This window comes from Nicotiana sylvestris, chromosome 1, assembly GCF_000393655.2.
Source record: "Nicotiana sylvestris chromosome 1, ASM39365v2, whole genome shotgun sequence".
In the NCBI taxonomy this organism is placed as follows: domain Eukaryota; kingdom Viridiplantae; phylum Streptophyta; class Magnoliopsida; order Solanales; family Solanaceae; genus Nicotiana; species Nicotiana sylvestris.
The window spans coordinates 133,136,409-133,158,264 of NC_091057.1; the positions used below are offsets into that span (position 1 = coordinate 133,136,409).

A 21,856-nucleotide genomic window follows, 5' to 3' on the forward strand; every position below is an offset into this window, starting at 1 on the left:
TTTAGCTTATTTACCAGCAGCAGAGAGGCCCATGCGATGGATGTTTAGGCCTTAGCCAGCTAGTTTGTGAGATTGGATCTTTTGGAGCCTAGTCAGGTTCTAGCTTGCATGGTTTCTCGGTCTTCCTTGTTTGATCGTATTCGGGAGCGTCAGTTTGATGACTCTTATTTTCTTGTCCTCAAGGACAACGTTCTACATGGTGATGCCAGAGATATGACCATTGGTGATGACATGGTATTGAGGATGCATGGTCGGATATATGTACCCAATGTTGATGGGCTTTGGGAGTTGATTCTAGAGGAGGCCCATAGTTCGCGGTATTCCATTCATTCGCATGTTGTGAAGATGTACCAGGATTTAAGATAACACTATTGGTGGAGGCGGATGAAGAAATATATAGTTAGGTTTGTAGCTCGGTGCCTCAATTGTCAGCAGGTGAAGTACGAGTACCAGAGACTGGTGAGTTGCTTCAGCAAATAGAGATTCCGGAGTGGAAGTGGGAGAGGATCACCAGGGACTTTGTAGTTGGACTCCCACGGACTTTAAGGAAGTTCAATGCCATTTGGGTGATTGTGGATCGGCTAACCAAGTACGCACACTTCATTCCTGTGTGTAATACCTATTTTTCGGAGCGATTGGCAGAGATTTATATCCGGGAGATTGTTCATCTGCATGGTATTCCAGTTTTCATCATTTCAGATAGAGGTACTCAGTTCACATCACGGTTCTGAAGGGCCGTACAACATGAGTTAGGTACTCGGGTAGAGTTGAGCATAGTATTTCACCCCCAGACGGACGGACAGTCCGACTGCACTATTCAGATTCTTGAGGATATTCTCTGTGCGTGTGTGATGAAGTTTGAAGGTTCTTGGGATCAGTTCTTGCCACTGGCGGAGTTTGCCTGCAACAACATCTATCAGTCCAGCATTCAGATGGAACTGTATGAGGCGTTATATGGTAGGCGGTGTAGATCCCCGGTGGGTTGGTTTGAGCTGGGTGAGGCTAGATTATAGGGCACAGACTTGGTTCAGGATGCTTTGGAGAAGGTTAAGGTGATTTAGGATAGACTCCGTACAACCCAGTCCAGACAGAAGAGTTACGCAGACCGGAAGTTTCGTGATATTTCCTATATAGTTGGAGAGCGGGTTCTGCTTCGGGTTTCACCTATGAAGGGCATTATGAGATTTGGGAAGAAAGGAAAATTGAGTCTGAGGTTTATTGGTCCCTTTGAGATATTGAGACGTGTTGGGGAGGTTGCTTATGAGCTTGCCATACCTCCTAGCTTGGCAGGAGTTCATCCGGTATTTCATGTTTCGACGCTCCGGAAGTATCACGGTGACCCGTCACACAAGTTGGATTTCAGTTCAGTCCAATTGGACAAGGATCCGTCTTATGTTGAGGTGCTAGTGACGATATTGGACAGATAAATTCAAAAGCTAAGGTCAAAGAACATTGCATCAGTGAAGGTTTAGTGGCGGGGTTAGCCGGTCTAGGAGGTGACCTGGGAGATCGAGAAAGATATGTATAGTTGTTATCCTCATCTTTTCACTACTTTAGGTATGTCTCTATGCTCTTTCGAGGACGAACGAATGTTTAAGTGTGGGAGGATGTAACGACCCGACCGGTTGTTTTAAGAATTAACACCCTGATCCCCTATTAACTGCTTTTCCCGTGTTTGTTTCTGCTGTTTTGATTTGTCGGGATGTTTTGATTTGAGTTTCGGAGTGTTTTGGGACACTTAGTCGCTAAAAGAGAGTTTAAGCTTTAGAATTTGAATCGTAGTTGGATCAGTGTGAAGACAGCCTCAGAATGGAATTCAGTTGATTCCATTAGCTCCGTTGGGTAATTTCAGACTTAGGGGCGTGTTCGGATTATGTTTTGGAGGTCTGTAGCTTATTTAGACTTGAAATGCCGAAAGTGAAATTTTTGAAGTTTCCGGTTTGATAGTGAGATTTTGATATCATGGTCAGAATAGAATTCCGAAAGTTGAAGTAGCTTCGGAATGTTGAATGTGACGTGCTTGCAAAATTTCAGGTCATTCGGATGAGGTTTGATAGACTTTTTGATCGAAAGCGTAATTTGAGAGTTTTTGGAGTTCTTAGGCTTGAATCCGATGTTAAATTGGTGTTTTAATGTTGTTTTGAGCGTTCCGAAGGTTGGAACAAGTTTGAATGATGTTTTAGGATTGGTTGGCATGTTTGGTTGAGGTCCTGGGGGCCTCGGGTGTGTTTCGGATGCTCAACGGACCATTTCTGGACTTGGAGAAGGATCAGATTTTTGCTGGTTTTCGGTTGCAGACTTTTCTTCATCGCGATCGCATGAGGAGTCTCGCGGTCGCGAAGGCTTAGATAAGGTAGAGGGGATTTTTTTCTACGCGATCGTGGGAAAGGGAATGTGAATGCTTAGTATTGGTAGAAATTGAATCACGAACGTATGGGCTACGCTACGTTAGTGAAGAGGAAAAAGTGAGGCAGCTGAGGAGTGGAAGTTGCTCTTTGCGATCGCATGAGGTCAACCCCGATCGCATAGAGCTGAACAGTGCAACATCGTGATTGCATAGGAATTATCGTGCTCGCGTAAGGTTAATTTGGGGGTCAGATGTTGCTCTTCGCGATCGCGTGAGATTTTCCGCGATCGCAATTAAGGTCGCGTCTGGGCTGAACATAAAGTTCAAAATTGAGGGTTTTGAGTTCATATCACAAAATTGAACTGGGAGCTTGGCAGGAGACGAATTTTGGAGAGATTTTCGGAGGGAGTTTGTGAGTAATGATTCTTAACTCCTTTTTGCTTATAACCTATTAATCTAAACATGAATTCATTATCTAATTTTGGATTTGGGGTGAGAAATTGGAGGAAAATTTGGAAAAGTTCTTAGACCTAATTTTCAAGTTTTGATTGGGGATTTGACATCGGATTTGGATAATTTTGGTATGGTTAGACTCGTGAGTGAATGTGGGGTTCATAATCCGTTACTTTTACCCGATTCCGAGACGTGGACCTGGGGGACTGTTTGGGCAATTTTCTTAATTTCGCATGTTAGCTTCGAATTAATTAGTGGAATTAGTTACTTGAAACTATATTTACATTATGAAATTGATTTGAATAGATTTGGGCCATTTGGAGTCGAGTACTCATGGCAAGAGCGTGGTTTCGGGTTGATTTTTTAGCCGGTTCTAGGTAAGTGGCTTGCCTAACCTTGTGTGAGGAACTGCCCTTAGGATTTGGTGTTATTGATATATGAAATCCCTTGTACGTGAGGTGGTGAATGCGTACATGTGCTAATTGTTGAAAATCATGTTTCCATTACGTAACTATAACTGTGTTTTCTTCCCTGTTTATACTGCTTGTAATTTAGGCCTACTGTTAGCTTAGGGAAGCATGTCTAATTGACTTAATTGCTTTACTTGCTCAAACTGCTTTATTTGAACTATGTGTAGCATGCTAGGTTAGAAATGCCTGTTACCTTGGTATGAAATTTGGATTTAACTAAATATTCTTTGTGTTGCTGCTGTGTGTTTACTTTGAGACTACAGGACGGTATCCCGGGAGATCCCCCTGCATGTTTACTTTGGGACTACAGATTTATATTTCGGTAGATCCCCCTGCACATTTATATTGGAACTACTGGACTGCACCCGGTAGATTCCCCCAGTACTAGGTATTTACATTTGGGACTACGGATCAGGATCCCGGTAGATCCCCGTGCACTATGAGTTGGACTACGGGACGAAACCTAGGAGATCCATTGGATATTTACATTTGGGGACTACAGGACGGTATCCTGGGAGATCCCCGGTTGTTATCTTTGTGTTGAGTTGTATTTCCTTCTGTGATTATTTTGTCTCTGTCATAGTTGTTGCTACTCTTATTACCTTGTGTTAGTTTAATATTGTTTCTTTTCCTTATATATATTATTGTATATGACTAGTAAGGCCCTGACCTTCCTTATCACTACTCGATCGAGGTTAGGCTTGGCACTTATTAGGTACCACTGCGGCGTACTCGTGCCCTTTCCTGCACATGTTTTCCCCGTGTGCAGATCCAGGTACTTCGACTCAGCCCTACTACCCTTGAGGCGAGGCGATTCTCCAGAGACTTCGAGGTATATCTGCCACGTCCGCAGACCGAGGAGTCCCTTTCCATTCTCTTATAGATTTAGCCCTTCTGTATTTATCTTGATTTAGACATTTTGGAGTTAGATCACAATGTAGTATCCATAGCTTGTGATTTCATGAGATTCCGGGTTTTGGGAAGTTGTTCAGTTTTTGAGATCTTGTATTAGTATATGCCGAGAGGCATCTTAAACGCTTCTATATTTGCTTATCTTCAATTTTTATTAGTTTTTCTGCATTTTGTTTCTTTTCCGCAATTGTTAGGCTTACCTAGTTGTAGAGACTAGGTGTCGTCATAACAGTTTACGGAGGGCGAACTTGGGTCGTGACAATACCTAGGGTTCAAAGGTAGCAAATACACTTGGTCTAACAAGCGTTACAAAAATAGGTCTTGCCTCATCCTTGAAAAGATTGATAGGTATTTTGCCAATAACCACTAGGTAAATGAATACCCAGAGGCTAGCATTACTCATCTAGCAAGGACCCACTCTGACCATTGTCCCTTGCTAGTTAAGCTCAATAATAACACACTTCTGGCCACCACCAAGCCTTTCAGGCTCGAATCAATGTGGTGCAGCCACCCCATGTTCCAATCTCTCATCAGGGATTCTTTCCCTTCCCACTCTACTCTGATCCCTTCCACCACATGATTCAAAGAAAATGTTACCATTTGGAATAAAACAACATTTGGCAACATCTTCTAAAAGAAAAAAAGAATCTTCTTGCCAGGATAGTTGGGATCCAGAAATCTCCTAGCTACCAAACTAGATCTTTTGAGAACAACCTTATTGAAGAGCTTGATTCAGTCCTCAAGAATGAGGAAGATTTTTGGAAATTGAAAGCTAGAATTAATTGGCTTGCTGATGGTGATGTTAATACTAGATTCTTTCACACATCAACCCTTAACAGGAGAAGGAGGAACATAATCCTCTCCCTTAAGGAGGAGTCAGGGCATTGGCATTATGAGCCCAAAGGAATTAAAGATTCAATAACTAAATTCTTCTTAGATCTATACTCCACTTCCCATACTCATTCACAAAGAAACAACACCACTCAGAGCCCCTAGGGGCCCTCCCTTTTAGATCCAAAAAACCTCTATGGCAATGCCCCTCAGAGATAGTGAAATCAAGAATGTCATATTCTTTTTCAAGCCTTTCAAAGCTCCAGGGCTTGATAGCCTACACCCTTTCTTCTATCAAAGATACTGGGACATTGTGGGAAAGGATGTAATCTCCTTTTGTAAAAACTGCTTCTCAATATCCACAATGCATCCGTTGATGAATGAAATACTCCTATGACTCATTCCCAAATGTCCTCAGTCATCAATGATCAGAAACTTTAGGCCCATAGGTTTATGCAATAGTGTTTACAAAACTGTCACTAAGATTCTAGTAAACAGGATCAAACCTTTCTTGCCCATTAACATTGGCCCTTCTCAAGCTAGATTCCTCTCCAACAAGAGAGCTTCTGATAATTCCATCATTGTCCAAGAATACATCACCCATTTCGAGAAGATGAAAGGCAAAATACCCTACATGATTCTCAAGATTGACCTGGAAAAGGCCTTTGACAGACTTGAATGGTTCTTTTATAAAAGAAATCCTTCATGTCTTCAACTTCTCCAATGCAACAATCAACCTCATTATGTATTGTGTCAGTTTCTCATCCATCTCTGTCTTTGTCAATAGAGAGTAGACAAACTCCTTTAAACCCACAAGAGGTATTAGGCAGGGGATCCCTTGTCACTCTACCTCTTCATCCTCTATATGGAAAGATTATTCAGGTCCATTGAGAGAAGTGTCCAACTTAAGGAATGTGCCCCCATTAGCATTAGCAGATCCGTCCCAAAGATATCTCATCTCTTTTTTTGCTGATAATCTAACTCTGTTTGCTATAGCTAATCAGGAAAACTGCAACACAATTCTCAACACTCTCAACCATTTCAATCAGGCCTCAGGACAGAAAATCAATCTCAGCAAATCCAAAGTCTGTTTCAGTGCCAATTGCCAACCACATTAAATGGAAACCATTTCAAACATCTTTTCCATCCAGGCATCAACCACCTTTGGAAATATGGGGTTCCCAATCTTCCACAAAAGACCCACCCACAATGACTTCTAATTCATCATTGACAATCTTCACACAAAATTGACCGGATGGAAAACTAACATGCTCAATTTGGCTGGAAGAACTACCCTTGCAAAATTATCACTCAACACCATGCCTAACCACGTCATGCAATACATTAAACTTCCTTCCAAAACATCCAAAGAAATTGACAAAATCTAAAGGAATTTCATTTGGGGTACCACCAGTGTCAAAAGGAAAATGCATCTGCTATCCTGGGACACAGTCACAAAATCAAAGGCACAGGGAAAAGCTGAGCTGAAGAACAAAGCAATCCAGTCAGGGCTGGCTTGGAGGCTCTACCAGAACCCCCATTCCCTCGGGGAAAAAACTCTTATAGCCAAGCATTGCAACTGGAGACACCCACCAAAAAAATCAAAGTCTCATACCTGGCAATGCATTCTCAAAGGGTGAGAAACATGCATGCAAGCCAAAAGATGGGTTGTCCACTCAGGGAACAGAGTCAACTTTATTAATGACCCTTGGATCCCAAACTTCCCCTTAATCAGATCCATTATTGAGGGACCTCTTACCAAATAAGACATGGCCATCACAGTGGCATCAACCCACAACACTGGAGATTGGGATTTTTCTTCTATATCACTAAACATATCCCCAAGCATCAAAAACACCATCCACAATACCTTTAACCCACCAAACCCAATAAAAGAAGATAGAATGATCTGGAGGGCTACCACTAATGGGATCTTCACTTTAAAGTCAGAATACTCCCTACTACACAACCTTGAGCATCAACACTGTGAAAACACAAGTAATAATTACCTGTAGATCTGGAAATTAAAAGTTCCAAATAAAATCAAGTCTTTCTTCTAGCTTCTATTCCATGACATGCTCCCCATTGGGTTCTTCCTCCATCATATTGGGATCCAATTAGACCCAAAATGATGCTTCTACAACCGGGCAATTGAAACATCTGCTCACATATACTTTGAATGCCTTAATGCCAAACAATTTTGGACAAGGCTTGTTTCTAAAAGTACCAACCCTCTTCCAAGCCATGTATCTTCCTTCAATAGTAGGGACTAGCAAAGCATATGGGATTTCCTTAAAAAGAAACCCTTCAACAGCTTCATCAATTGGGAAGACCTAATTCCTTTCTGCTTCTAGCAAATCTGGCTCACAAGAAACAAATAACCTATTCAACAAAAGAAAGGATGTGGTAAATTTAAAAGCTGCATTGGCAAAAGTAACTGAGTATATTACCATTTCAATAACCAGTGCACCAACAAAGAATAGAACTATTTGGGTCAAATGGACGCCACCACCCACTAATATGTACAAGCTCAACACTGATAGAGTTGCACTAGAGAACCCCGGCAAGGGAGGAGTGGGATGTGTTTTCAGAAATGCAAGTGGGAACTGGATTCTGGGCTACATGCAAAGTATACAGCATACTACCAACACACAAGCTAAATTTCTTGCTATCCTAAGGGGTCTGCAACTAGCGGAAGAAAGACATCTTATACCCTTAGAAATCAATACAGACTCCACATAGGTAATTAGAATGCTTACTAATGGAAACCTTATTTATGACTCAATCATCTTTGAATGCAGATCAATCGTCCAAAGTCTAGGAGACGTGCTGGTGAAGCACATCTATAGGGAGACGAATAGAGTAGCTGATCTACTAGCCAAGGAGGGAGCCAAGAAGAACTTTTTGAAAATATTTTGTAACAGTTGCTCCGGTGTTTTCCGCATATATTTTTTGGGCAGACATCACATGAACTATTTCATCACGACAAATTTTAGATTTTAATATTGATAACTTTAGTCACAATGAGGGTGAACTGATATACCCCCTTGAAACAATGTTACTGTCAGTTGGCACCCTAACGAGTAGTTTATAATGAAATACAGCTTTTTAACCCAAAAAAAAATCTTTTGAGAATCCAACTCTCACCACCACCAACAACAATGATCCAGTAAAATTTCACAAGCGGAGTCTGGGAAAGTAGTGTGTGCGCAAACCTTACCTCTATCCTGAGGGGTAGAGAGGTTATTTCCTTTAGACCCTCGGCTCAAGAAGACGAAAGATACAATATATCAGTACTATGAATAAAAACTATAAAAATAATAACAACATCACAAGAACTAGTAAATAGATGGAAAGTAAACAATAACTAGTAAATAAGGCCCGACACTATAAAAACAGAAGAGTAGTGTGAACACAATATTGACTACTAGCAATCTAAGACAAAATCCTATCAGAGTAGCCTCACACTGGTGCGAGTTAGAAATATGTTCAACTACCTCCTAACATATAACCTTAATGCCCGACCTCCACAGCTTTCTATCGAGGGCCATTTCCTCGGAGATTTGAAGCCTCTCCATATCCCGCCTGATCACCTCCCCACAATACTTCTTAGGCCGCCCTCTACTTCTTCTCGTACCCACCAACACCAACCGCTCGCACCTCCTTACCGGGGTATCTGAGCTTTACATCTGTACGTGTCGAACTATTTGAGCCTCGCTTCCCCCATCTTGTCATCCATGGTATCCACGCCCACCTTCTATCGAATATCTTTATTTATAATCTTATGTGCCCTCGTGTGCCCGCACATCCACCTCAATATCCTCATTTCTGCAACTTTCATCTTCTGGATATTTTATAACTAGCTAACTCTCAGCCTATACAACATGGTCGGTCTAACCACAAACTTACCTTTGAGTAGTAGTGGCACTTTCTTGTCATACAGGACTCCATATGCTAACCTTCATTTCATCCACCCCATCCCTATACGGTGTGTGACATTCTCGTCGATCTCCCCACCCCCCTGGATAACCGACCCAAGGTACTTGAAACTGCCTCTCTTGAGAATGACCTGCAATCCAAGCCTCGCGTCCATGCCCGCTTCCCCCGGATCGGTACTAAACTTTCACTCAAGATATTTCGTCTTAGTCTTACTCAACTTGAAACCCTTAGACTCAAGGGACTGTCTCAAAATCTCCAGCCTCTCGTTAATGCCGCCCCACATCTCGTTTATCAGAACTATGTCGTCAGCGAATAACATACACCATGGTACCTATCATTGAATATGGTGTGTCAGTGTGTCCATCATTAGGGCAAATAAGAATAGGTTGAGCGCAGATCCTTGGTGCAACCCCATAACAATTGGAAAATGATCAGAGTCGCCTCCCACTATCCTAAACTGGGCCTTAGATCCATCATACATGTCCTTAATAGCCCTAATATAAGCAACCGGCACACCTTTAGCCTCTAGGCATCTCCAGAGAATATCTCTAGGAACCTTGTCATATGCTTTTTCCAAATCAATAAATACCATGTGCAAATCCTTCTTCCTATCCCTGTATTGTTCCACCAACCTTCTAATAAGTTGGATAGCTTCCGTAGGAGAACGACTCGGCATAAACTCGAACTGGTTGTCACATATAGACACCATCTTCCTCACCCTCGCTTCTACCATCCTCTCCCAAAATTTCATGGTATGACTAAGTAATATGATACCCAATAATTATTGCAACTCTGGATATCACCTTTGTTCTTGTACAACAGAACCATTATACTCCACCTTCACTCATCCGGCATCCTCTTCATCCTGAAATTAAGATTAAACAGCCCAGTCAGCCACTTCAAACCTGCTCTAGCCACAACCTCCAAAATTCTATCGGAATCTCATCAAGTCGGTAGCTCTGTCCCGACTCATCTTACGCATAGCCCCCATGGACTCTTCAACCTTGATGCGCCTACAGTACCCGAAGTCACGGTGACTCTCGGAATGCCCCAACTCGCCTAGCACAATACCCCGATACCCTTCTTCATTCAGAAGTTTATGAAAGTAAGTTTGCCATATCTACTTAATCTAGGCCTCTCCCATCAATACTCTACTGTCCTCGTCTTTGATGCAACTCACTTGGTCTAGATCCGGAGCCTTCCTCTCTCTCGCCTTGACCAGCCGAAATAATTTCTTCTCCCCGCTTTTGGCCCCTATTTCTTCGTACAGACGAGCAAAATCCAGAGTTTTAGCCTCTGTGGCCGCCAACTTCGCCTCCTTCCTAGCTACCTTATACTTCTCTCTGTTTGCTCTCTTCTCTTCCTCGCATGTGCTCCCTACTAACTTCAGGTACGCTGCTTTCTTCGATTCCATTTCACCTTAGACAACTTTAGTCCACAACCAATCGCCTTTGTGTGCCCCAGAGTAACCCTTCGAGACTCTCAACACCTCTCTCGTTGCCTCATTTATACAGTCTGTCGTCGCCGACCACATATCGCTCGTATCCCTACTACTCCTCCAGGCTCCCACAACCGATAACCTCTCTTCTAACTCCTGAGCGTTATCCTTAGTCAAGGCTTCCCACTTGATCCTCGGTCGTCCTCGTGCATTCTTCCTCTTCTTCTTCTTCTTCTTCATGATACCGACGTCTATCACCAAGAGCCTATGTTGCGTCATGAGGGTCTCACCCGGGATAATCTTGCAATCCTTACACAATCCTCCGTCACACTCCTAAGGAGAAGATAGTCAATCTGAGTTTTTGCCACTGTATTCTGAAAAGTAACCAAATGCTTCTCCCTCTTCAGAAAATTAGATTTCACAATCACCAGCTCAAAAATGCCTTGGCAAAATCCAACAGCGAAGTACCTCCTATGTTCATATCCCAAAAATCGAAGTCGTCATGCCCTCGCCATAGCTGCCTGCAATCGACCCAATATGTCTATGGAAATCTCCTCCTATAAATAACCTCCCAGTAAGCGGAATATTACGCACAATCTCATCTAACCCCTCCCGGAAGCGCCTCTTAACCTTCTCATCCAAGCCCGCTTGCGACGCATAAGCGCTAATGACTTTTAGGGTGCACTCTTGAACCACCAACTTAATACGTCTACCACAGATTCTTTAAGTTCCCTATCCACCAAAATACCCATACCATTCTTACCCTTCAGGACTCCAGAGTACCACAACTTATATTTGTCCGCATCTCGCCTTCAATCCTACCCACCTAGTCTCCTGGACATACGCTATATTGACCTTCCTCTTCTGGAGTATCTTCGCCAGCTCTATAGACTTACCCGATATACTTATATTTCATGACTCAATTCTCAATCTATAGGTTCCCTTGTGCCCGTTTACCTCTCTTGCCTCCCGTCCCACCCCTATCCCTGCCCTTCCCCAAGGACAGAATCCAACTTTCACCGGCAAAGTAAAAATTCTAAGTAGCCAACTAATTAAACTACTAAAACTCCCAAATTTGGAGCATATTATTGCACTATTTACAGGGAAAAAATGGTAAAAAGAATTCAAATTCACAACTCCCGTGTTGTCTTATTTCTCACATATCTCAATCAGTTAACTATTTTATTAATGACATAAGTTAAAATAATTTTAAAGTTAAATTACGCGTGAATAACAGCTATTATAATTTTTTTTATTATTATATTATTATTATTTTTTTTTTTTTTGCGAGGCTGTGTTTTTTAGAGTATAGAACCCGGGGAGCAAGAAGACGACTGGGAAGTCACCACGTGGTTCTCAACTTTACAGTAACACCATCCTTAAATAGTAGCCCTCTCCACACCTCTCTTTCTTCTCTTCACTTACGAGCTTATTAGTCTTCTCGAGGGTTTTATCTCGAGGGGCCTGTACATTACACCTAAGGTGAAGCGTCTGTTTTTAATGTTAATTTGCTGCATTTGTTTTAGTGAGTGGAACCCCAGATGGTAAGGTTTCAATATTTTCTTTGCTTTACTTAGTTGTTTGATGGGTTTTCAAGGGACAATGAAAATTTAGGTCGGTTAAAGTGTTGTCGCGTTGGGGTTCTTTTTAAATCTTTAGTACATTTTGTGGTTTGAGAATGTTGTATTCGTAGCTTCTTGAAACTGTGAATTGCTAGTAAATCAAGTCTCTTGTACAGATTTCTTCTGTTGTAACTACTTAAGTCATTACTTCTGAGTTCCCTTTTTAATATAACTTAGTTTTAGCGCGATTCTTGTTTTTTTTAAGTGGAAAAGAGCTCTTTTTAGACTTGTAACTTGAAAGTATAATACACTTGATTTCGTAGTCAATTGAAGTGTTTCACAAAGATTTGTAAGTATAAAATATACTTGATTCCTGAGTCAATTGAAGTGTTTCACTTTCTCAAACGCATTTTTGTTAATTTTAGCAACATCTTTCCACAGTCTGTTCTGTCCTCTGGCCGACAAAATTATCTATTGATCTTAGAATTTGGTGTAACTTTGCGAGCATCTTCTTGATATCATTTTGGTTGATATTCAGATTCTTTTTTTAGACAGAGAGATTCAGATATTTGCTTTATGTTAATCTGTAATCGTCGGTGATGACTCCAAATAGTTCATTCTATCATTGCTGCCATCTATTAGGTCTTTTTTTTTTTTTGGAGGATTTTGTTGTTGTTAAGTGAAAGGAATTTTCTAAATATGTATGTATACAGTGATACCAGTTGATATGATTTTGGTTTAAGTCCTTGCTATCTCACAATGCATTGATCTTATTAAGTATTTATCTGTGTCTTTTGCCTGTAGCAACTGCAGTAGCTTTTGGGTACACCTTCTCTGTTACTACTATGGATAATTTCAGAGGTTTTGGGTTGGGCAAAGCATTTAGGAAACAGAGGACTAATCTGTATCGCCGGCCGCAAAATGAGTCCCAGATGCTTCTGGATTGTCCTGACAATTCATCAATTTCATCAACGCCGCAATCTGATAGTGTGAGCAGAGCATCCAGTCATGACATTGTTGATTATGGTAATATTTCAGGAACATCATATAGTAACCTCAGTGGCACTGAGACTGGCATGAATCAAGGTGTGGAAGATGGAAACTCTGGAGACTTCTGTTACAGTGATACTGAACAAAAGGATGATCAGATAGATATGAACAGATTTAGTGAAGGATACGTCACAGCATCTCATATAGAAGATCCCCAAATAAGCGGAACTGTGATTTGCAATAACCATTCTGGACTGCATGGAATAGTATCGGATGGAGCTGGGAATGACAATAAAGTCAAGACAGTGAAACTCAAGGTTGGCGGTGTTACAAGAACAATACACACTTCTGTTGCTGGATCCTCTTCAACAAAGTCTTCCTCCTCTTCAGATGCCCCCCAACCATGGCAACCAAAGGTCATTATTCATTGACCTGTTGTTATCACTCCATTGCACACATTTCATGCTATATGAAACTTTAGGAAACACATCATACTGACTGGGGATGCACCTTGGTCTAACACTAAAGAAATGGTGTTGCTTACAATTGGTATTTACCAGATGTTGCATAGAAGATTGTAACCTAAATGATCTTGGTCTAAGGTGCCAGATTAAGGTTCTGGTCCTAAAGGGCATGGGTTCAAATTCCACATGTTAAACATAACTTAATGCATACCAGGATCTTGAATATGACCGTCTTACAGAGAAGCCTTACAGAAAACGTACCCGATGCGGAAGACACTATTGTAAAGAAACAATGAAAGCCTTGTAGCAAAAGCTGTTTCTCGCCCTTTGCCCTAACTTACGTTACCATTTAGTTACAAACTTTCCCTAACTTGTCTTGAATGAGCTTGTCATGTTTAAAGTTCTCTAGAGCTTCTTAGTCTGTCCTCTCAGCAACTCTTGAGCTTCTTTAAGTGGTTTTCTCTTTTTCATGGCTGCAAAATCCAAGTTTGTGGCCTGTGGGGACATCAGCTTGCAGTCTCTTTCCCTTGATAAAAGTTTAAACTTAAAGCCACCAGCTAAGTCCATAAGAATGTGACCGTCATACCCTCCCCCCCCCCCCAAGACCGAAAAGAAGACATTTATTAGATTTCTTGGCTTACTGGTGATTTAGTGTTGGCAGAGGCTAATTTGAGGTCTGCTTTTCATATTTTGTAGGAGAATACTGGTGGACATCATCCCTCTTATACTGGCAAGGCAATTGGCTTACGAGGTATCCCTTGGAAGGATTTTGCTAAAACTGGTTTTAGCATCAGGAGAGTGGATTCCTTGCAGGATCAGTTACCTGGGCAGATTGCCCCTTTGAAACAATTTAGAAAATATAAAGCAGCTCATAAAAGCAAACCTGTGCTTAAAAGACATTTATCAGATGATGAAGATGATGATGATGATGAGATCCGTTACCTGGAGAAGCTCAAGTCTTCCAAGTACTCTGCTATTTATAGTGCTGGCTATGAGGATGTTGATGAACCTGGAAGTAAAAAGGAACGGAAGATATCAAGGGTGTTGAGTCAAACTACCGATGGTTATGGTGCAGGTATTAGTGATTACAACTCGCTCAAAGCACGTAAAGGGATGAAGAAATCCAAATCAGCTAGGGAATCTCAGGATACTGACTCTGAAGAAGGAGCGGTGCTTTCTGATACTGGGTTAGAACCCATGAAGAAGCAACAACGAAAGGAATTCATTGATTTCTCAGTGGATGGTGGGACAAAATTGGCGGTCACTACTCGCCAACAGGCAATTCAAACTGGAAAAGATATTTCTTCCAGCGCAGGCTTGAGTGCAATTGGATTCCCCCATGGGCTTCCACCTCCACCACCTAAAAGTATGTTTCCCTGTCTTCTGTGGATTACATACTTCAGCTCAGGATCAGCTGGTAAATTCATTTTGATCTGGTTGCAGAACAAAAGGAGAAGCTATCTGAAGTGGAACAGCAGTTGAAGAAAGCCGAGGCTGCACAAAGACGGAGAACGCAAGCTGAAAAGGCTGCTCGAGAGTCGGAGGTTTATACCTCTTGCTCTAGTTTATGTGCTTATGTTGATATAGCTTCCGTACAGCTATGTAAGTTCTTTACTTGTATTGATTTTTACAGGCTGAAGCAATAAGGAAAATCCTTGGTCAAGATTCTAATAGGAAAAAGCGAGAAGATAAACTTAAGAAGCGACAAGAGGAGTTAGCACAGGTGAGATGCAGCACAAGTCGAGCATCTTGAATTTCAAAGTTTATTGTAGCCCCTTCTACTTTATTGCTTTTGGCAATTTCCATAGGATTTATTGAAAGGGAAGCCCAGTGCACAAAGTATTCCGCGTTCATGTAGAGTCCGGGGAAGGGGGCGCACTCAAGGGATGTGATGTAGACATCCTACCCTAATGCAAGCATTAGTGGCTTCTTCCACGGCTTGAACCCGTGACTTATAGGTCATACGGAGACAATTTTACCATTATTTCAAGGCCCCCCTTCTTCCGTAGGATTTACTAAGGGTCAAAATTTTAGCAATTAACATGTTCATGGTGGTTTCATTTTTTCTTCTTTCTTGCCTTTTTCCTTTCTTCTCCTCTCCCTCTTGACCATCCATGGGAATGGTTCCTTTTAGTTCATTCCTTTCTCTGGTCGCCGTCCATAGTAATGGCAAGAAGTATCTTCTTCTTCCCTTCTGCCACTCCTGCTCCTTGCTGCTTAAAATAGTCTTCCATTGTCTTTTATAGTGTCTATGACATCCTTCAATGAGCACATCTGGATCAATTGTGGTCATTCCATGCACTTCTAGAATTAGGGAAGAAGCTGTTAATATTTAAAGAGAGTAATTTCTTGATAAGGAGTCAAAAGCTACAATGTTAAGTTTTCTTCTGCACTCCACTCTTTATTATATATCACAAATTTTCTTTTGCACATATGTTTATTCATTCAGGAGAGGAATGCAACTGCTACTGCACTGTCATCAAGTACTATCAGATGGGTCATGGGTCCTTCTGGTAATGTTGTGACGTTTCCTAATGAGATGGGACTCCCGAGCATATTTGAGCCTAAGGCTTTCAGGTGATATATTCTTTAGAACGAAATGCTTATTTTTGAAGTTTGGATGCTTAGAGTTGTTAGCTTGCGGACCTTTTTCCAATATTCAAGTTTTCCCCCTTGTGTAACTACTGATCACTAAATTATGTTACCTTTTATTTGGGGTTTTATCTGGCTTTTCAGCTATCCTCCACCTCGCGAGAAATGTGCTGGTCCATCTTGTATGAATACGTATAAATACAGAGACTCCAAATCAAAACTTCCTCTCTGCAGTCTCCAGTGCTACAGAGCAATACGTGAAAAGATTCAACCTCTGAGTGCTTGTTGATTGTGCTGAGCTCCTCCGGACCTTATACAGTTATACTGATAGGTACTTGGCCTATTTTTTGTAGAGAATCATGTGGTGGATGTTTTGCATACCATCTTATGATTCTTCTGTCATACTTCTGCTGGCATAATCTATCGCTTCAGCTGGAGTTGTTCATAGTAGTGTACAGTATCGAACCACAGTAGATTATATACGACTTTAGTCGATCCAGTTATCATAACTGGCATTGAAAACAGGGACTTAAGGTCTTAGCATTTTGAGTCGAATGGTAGTTTAAATGCAGTCAAATACTTTGAAGTCGAATGTCAATCTAAATACTGTCATACTGTGAATACACTTTTTGTTGCTGTAATCCTTTCCTTCAACAGTTAAGGGAGGAGGTCCTGTGTGAAAAAGAAAGAAAAAAAATACTAACGAGGGTCTGTGCATCTATTCTCCCGAATTTTGTCCTTTTCTCCAGAATATTCTATCATTGTTTTTTTTTTTTGTGTGTGTGTGTGTTCGACACGATAATTTTGTTAAGTAAATTTATAAAATTACTGAACTAACTTCAATATTAACTTTATGCTTTAATTTGACAATGTACAAATGTCTCTTTACCTACATTTTTGTCCATGTGCAGTTTGATGAGTTTCATATATGATCATATGTTATAAGTAGGAAATTTTACGCCCTATAGAAAAGCTTAGTACCCTATTTATTTTAAATAAATATCATTTTAAAAAATTATATTATATAGTTACCTTTTACCCTTTATAACAAAATATCTAATTATAGTTATATCCTACACTTAAGGCACCATATACGCTAATTAATATTTTTCTCTCTCCTTTCTCAGATTTTCTCTCACATAATCACGGTAAATTTCACAAACCACGTTATCTCTCTTTTTGCATACATTTTACTCTCTTCTCCCACGAAACCACGATTGAATCACCATCTCCTACGACGTTGTAATACTCTCCGGAAACTGTCAACACCTAACAATTCTTTTTCATTCGCTTTACTCCCACACTATCCCCTTTTCCCAGGCAAAACTCGTTAGTTTTGTTCACTTCTATGCCTATATAATCGAAATACACTCTGTAAGCAAGAGGGAGTTGATCATGGCTTCGTACCTGGGAGTTGCGAGGAGTGGTACAAAAGCTACGATGGTATTGATGTGTCAAAAGCAATGTACAGGATGCGTGGGAATAATGAGATTCAGGATTTTTGCTCGACGGAGGATTCGTCGGAAATTAGGGTTTGTTCTTGAACAAAGACGACGGATTTTGGAGCTGAGCAACTTGTTTTTCTGTTAATATATTTCAATGTATTTTCAATGTATCACGCTGTATTTTCATGTATTTCATTGTATTCATTGTCTTTTTTTTTTCATTGTAACTCAATGTATTTCGTTGTATTCCATGTATTTCATTGTATTCACTGTCTTTTTTTTCATTGTATTTCAATGTCCCGTTGTATTCTATGTATTTCATTGTATTCACTGTCTAGCTATATGTCATGAATGTATTCATATATTTTTTTTAAAATTAATATCATTTATGTATTCAGGTGTATTATATAATTTCTCTGAAGATTGCTTTGTTTTTTGGTGTATTTTTCGGTTGAGAATCTTTTTTATAATTGAAAATACAAAATTTGTGTGTTATAATTGAGTTTATTGAGTTATATTAGGAGTCTATTATGTTAATTGATTCAGTTTCCGTTTTAAAAACAGTGTAATCCCCTATTTCACGCCGTGAATACAGTCGAATAAAATAATTTGTCCAGCTGTAATCCCACGTTTCACTCCATGAATACAGTCAAATACACTCGAATATAACAACTGATTAGCTGGACTTTCCTGATTCACGCCTATTTTTACTACTGTATTCATGAATACAATAGCTTAAATACATCTTATAACCACAAAAAAGATATCTATAATTCGTAATATAGCAAATGGTATCTATAGATGGCTAATTACTACTAAAAGATAGTGCTTTCTTATAAGTATTCATTAACCCAAGTCTCTGCAAAACTAGAGGTAATTGTAAATATATCGTACTTAAATTTTTTGATTTCTCATATTACCATTATTTGTTCAAATACATCATACCTTCGACATCTTAAATTTAACATCTCACAGCATTGGTATATTTATCCATGGGTTAGCGTAAGTGTTGAATCATGGTTAAATGATAAGAGTATGAGATTTGTGGTCTATGTATGGAAAGTAGGGGTGTACAAAGTAAATCGATGAACCACACCAATCCGATAATCCGAGTCAAACTGAGAAAAAAATTCGACTATGGTTTGGTGTTGGAAAAAAAAAACCCGATCATAATTGGTTTGGTTTGATTTTAACTAAAGAAAGTCAAATCGAAACCAAATCAACCCGACATTACATATATAGAAAGTTTAGATATATTTAAATATATAAATATACTTGTTGTGATGTAATTTATAAATATATTCTTAAACTTTTTCATAATTTTATCTTTTAAGGTATTATTTCAAGGTTGGACTTAGAACTTTTGAATGTTCCAACAAGTTTTATAGCCATTAATATTAATAACTTAAATAATGCTAACAAAAGCACAAACTAAAATCAAATCAATATTAATGCTAACAAAAGACATTCAATTCAATACTACAAACGACAATGTATTGGGTATCTATTTTTTTTTTTGCAATAATTTAGATAAAAATGCATAACCTAGCTATTTTTATTTTTTCTTTAGCGTTTAGTCATGTAATTAATACTCTCTTATTAGTCTACTTATTTTAGCATGACTTAGTACTTTTTGATTATATTTATTTTTATTATGGCTTTTTAATTAGCAATATTTATATTACATAATGTTATTGTCTTTATTGTTGAATATTTTAGGAGTGCCATAACACATCTCATATTTTGTATTATTTTCTTGGAAAATACCTTATATAGTTGTATCTTACTAGGATTAAAGAAATATTTTGAGCACAAGTTATATGTTGTCCTACGAAGATTTTACCCGAAAAAAATTCGAAAAAATCCGGATAACCCGAAAACCTGAGAAAAATCGAGATTGAAAAAACCAAGTTTTATTGGTTTGGTTTTAGATTTAATAACTTTACACAATTGGTTTGGTTTTATATTTAATAACCTTACACAATTGGTTTGGTTTGGTATTTATAAAATCCGAACCAACCCGGCCTATGTACACCCGAACAGAAAGAACGGGGTTGGTGAGGAGGTCCAAATTCAAGTTTACTTTTCTTTCAATTCCTGTTCTTGATATTTAATAAAGTGGGCAATGGGGCAGTTGAGGGCATGTTCATGTAACATCACTTCATGGCCACCTTTCTTAGGTTATCATCCTCTAACTAACTTATAGTATATAAATTTATTTTGGCCTAACCATTTTGAACTATAAGTTTTTATTTTATATCTATAGTTTTGAAGGAATAACACTATTTTCGAATAGTAGAAATATCCTTATCAACCTGTAAATAGAAATAGTACTTTCTGCTATGCAAATGCCTTCATAGACTCTCTCGTGCAGTAGAATTTAATTTGCAATATTCAACCCTACCAATTTTATTCAAACATTTAATTTAATGTAGGTTTAGAATGAAAACAGGAATTTTATGCGCTATTATATATGATATCACACGTTGATACAATGTCGAGAGATATTTTTCATAACAGTTCATAGGTCCAATTTAGTCGAGGACATGAAGGCTGAGCAATTCAACCCCCCCCCCCCCAAACAACCCAACCCAAAACCCCAACCCCGGGCCATTGAACCTTGTTAAATATCATTAACGAAATTCTTGATTATGCGATTGAGGTTCTCCAGATCGGACTAGTTGCAACCCATTCAAATGCCCTGTTGAGACTTAAAATCATTTTAGGCCCCAAAATTATAAAATAAAATGAGAAATATATATTTTTAGCTGTTTTTAAAAACTATAGCCGATATATATATATATATATATATATATTTGTTTAAATTGAAAAATTAAAATGTAAGAAGTCTCCCTCATGGTACATTGACTTGGAGTATCGTTTATTTGTTGATGGCTGTTTCTGTGTCTAGTAATGCAATTTGGCTGCTTGCTTTTGGAAGTTATTTTGTACTTAAAACAAATTTATAATCTAATCTATTGTGCCATAACTTGGCACGCACGCTGATGTTTACTTGAAATGTTTTTTTTTTTTTAAAGCGTTTCTCCAGATTCTATTTGCATGTCTAAATCTTTTATTAGGTGGCGAAAGCAACATTTAATGCTGAATAAGAAGATTTGGTTCATATTGTTTTGTTTAGCATTATTTTTCAAGTTTAGGTTTGTGATCTTTCAGGCAAAGAAAAAGAGGACACAAAAAAAAAAAAAAAAAAAAGATGGTCAACGACGTCTAATTTTAAATGTCCTTGTACTAATATATAAGCTCTCAATTTCAAGATTGAGGTGAAGGTTAATATTTAAGTCAATCAGTGGGACCAAAGTATATGACTTTTCTCTCCACCTGCTCAGGGTAACATAGATGACATTTAATTTTGTAATTTTTAATTTCACTATTTCCTCTGTCTTCAGTGTACCAACAATTGTATAATTATATATTTACTTAATCTGTATAACAAATACTCCATTATTTAGTAATCTTTCTATGGTACACATTCTCCATTTCTTGATTGATTGGCTGGGTAACCATTACACCGAGGGTACAGTGTCAAAGTCGCATTAAAGCGCATGGATTACAGTTGGTGCATTTAATATAATCAGCTTCAGTTTTTATGTAATCATCTTTATTGATTTAAAAATCTTTAGTTTGGCGTTAAAATAATATAACTAAAGTTATATCCTCCTGCTGCGTAGGAATTTTTCCTTTTCGAACATATTCCAAAAATATCATCTTTTCTATTGAAAAGTGCTTGGTTATAGTAAATTTTGTTTTACTGAAAGTTAATTAATACTTATCCCTTCCAAAAACGAGAGAGTAAATTGAAAAATTTTGCATGTCGAAAAAAAAGTGTTACGTAAAAATGACGAAGAGTTTTTTATATTAGTATTTTCTAGCGTACTTTTCTGATCGATAAGAAAGTAAAGTCATAAATTAGTAAGAAATACTATTAAACATGATCTTTTCATAATTGACAAATGACTCAATGTATTGAATAATTTTTTAGTGAGGAATTATTTTGCAGTTGAAATACAAATATAGACTTTTAAAATGTGACCATATAGTAGAGAACATGATAAAGTTGAATTTTGACACTTTTTTCTTGCCCATAATCGATGTAAAACAAAAAGTACATTGTCAATGTTGGTGTTTAAGCAGCTATCTTAGGATACAAAGGCTTTTACTAAAGTAACACTACTTCACTTTACTTTTTTTTGCCAATAAGAAACAATTGGTTAGATATTTCATAGTATTTCAACCAAATATCTTTTTCCACTCAAATCTCTGAAAAGTTAAAAAGTGCTTGCTCATATTTCAATTCAAAAATTTGTAGACCAAGAAAAAAGAAATCATATGCATCAGAACATCTTTTCTTCAAACTCCTCCCCCCCCCCCCCCACACACACACACAAAGAGAGA

The 21,856-nt window shown here is 38.8% G+C and overlaps 2 protein-coding genes across 5 annotated transcripts; one reads left to right on the forward strand and one right to left on the reverse strand.

Annotated features, from left to right (window-relative positions):
- Positions 1-9,136: 9,136 nt before the first annotated feature.
- On the reverse strand, positions 9,137-9,661 carry LOC138874603 (uncharacterized). Its single transcript, XM_070153347.1, has 2 exons — positions 9,371-9,661; positions 9,137-9,283 (listed from the first exon to the last, which is right to left on the reverse strand). Exons 1-2 carry the CDS (start codon positions 9,659-9,661, stop codon positions 9,137-9,139), a joined length of 438 nt encoding a protein of 145 aa, XP_070009448.1.
- Positions 9,662-11,712: 2,051 nt separating this feature from the next.
- On the forward strand, positions 11,713-16,729 carry LOC104232465 (uncharacterized). Of its 4 annotated transcripts, none has more exons than XM_009785680.2 (7): positions 11,713-11,934; positions 12,757-13,358; positions 14,103-14,772; positions 14,850-14,950; positions 15,040-15,129; positions 15,856-15,983; positions 16,143-16,729. In XM_009785680.2, exons 2-7 carry the CDS (start codon positions 12,798-12,800, stop codon positions 16,285-16,287), a joined length of 1,695 nt encoding a protein of 564 aa, XP_009783982.1. In that variant the 5' UTR covers positions 11,713-11,934; positions 12,757-12,797; the 3' UTR covers positions 16,288-16,729. The 4 variants fall into 4 exon arrangements, with proteins under 4 accessions (XP_009783982.1, XP_009783995.1, XP_009784002.1 ...); XM_009785693.2 differs by having other exon boundaries at positions 12,766-13,358; XM_009785700.2 differs by having other exon boundaries at positions 11,713-11,872.
- The last annotated feature ends 5,127 nt before the right edge of the window (positions 16,730-21,856 follow it).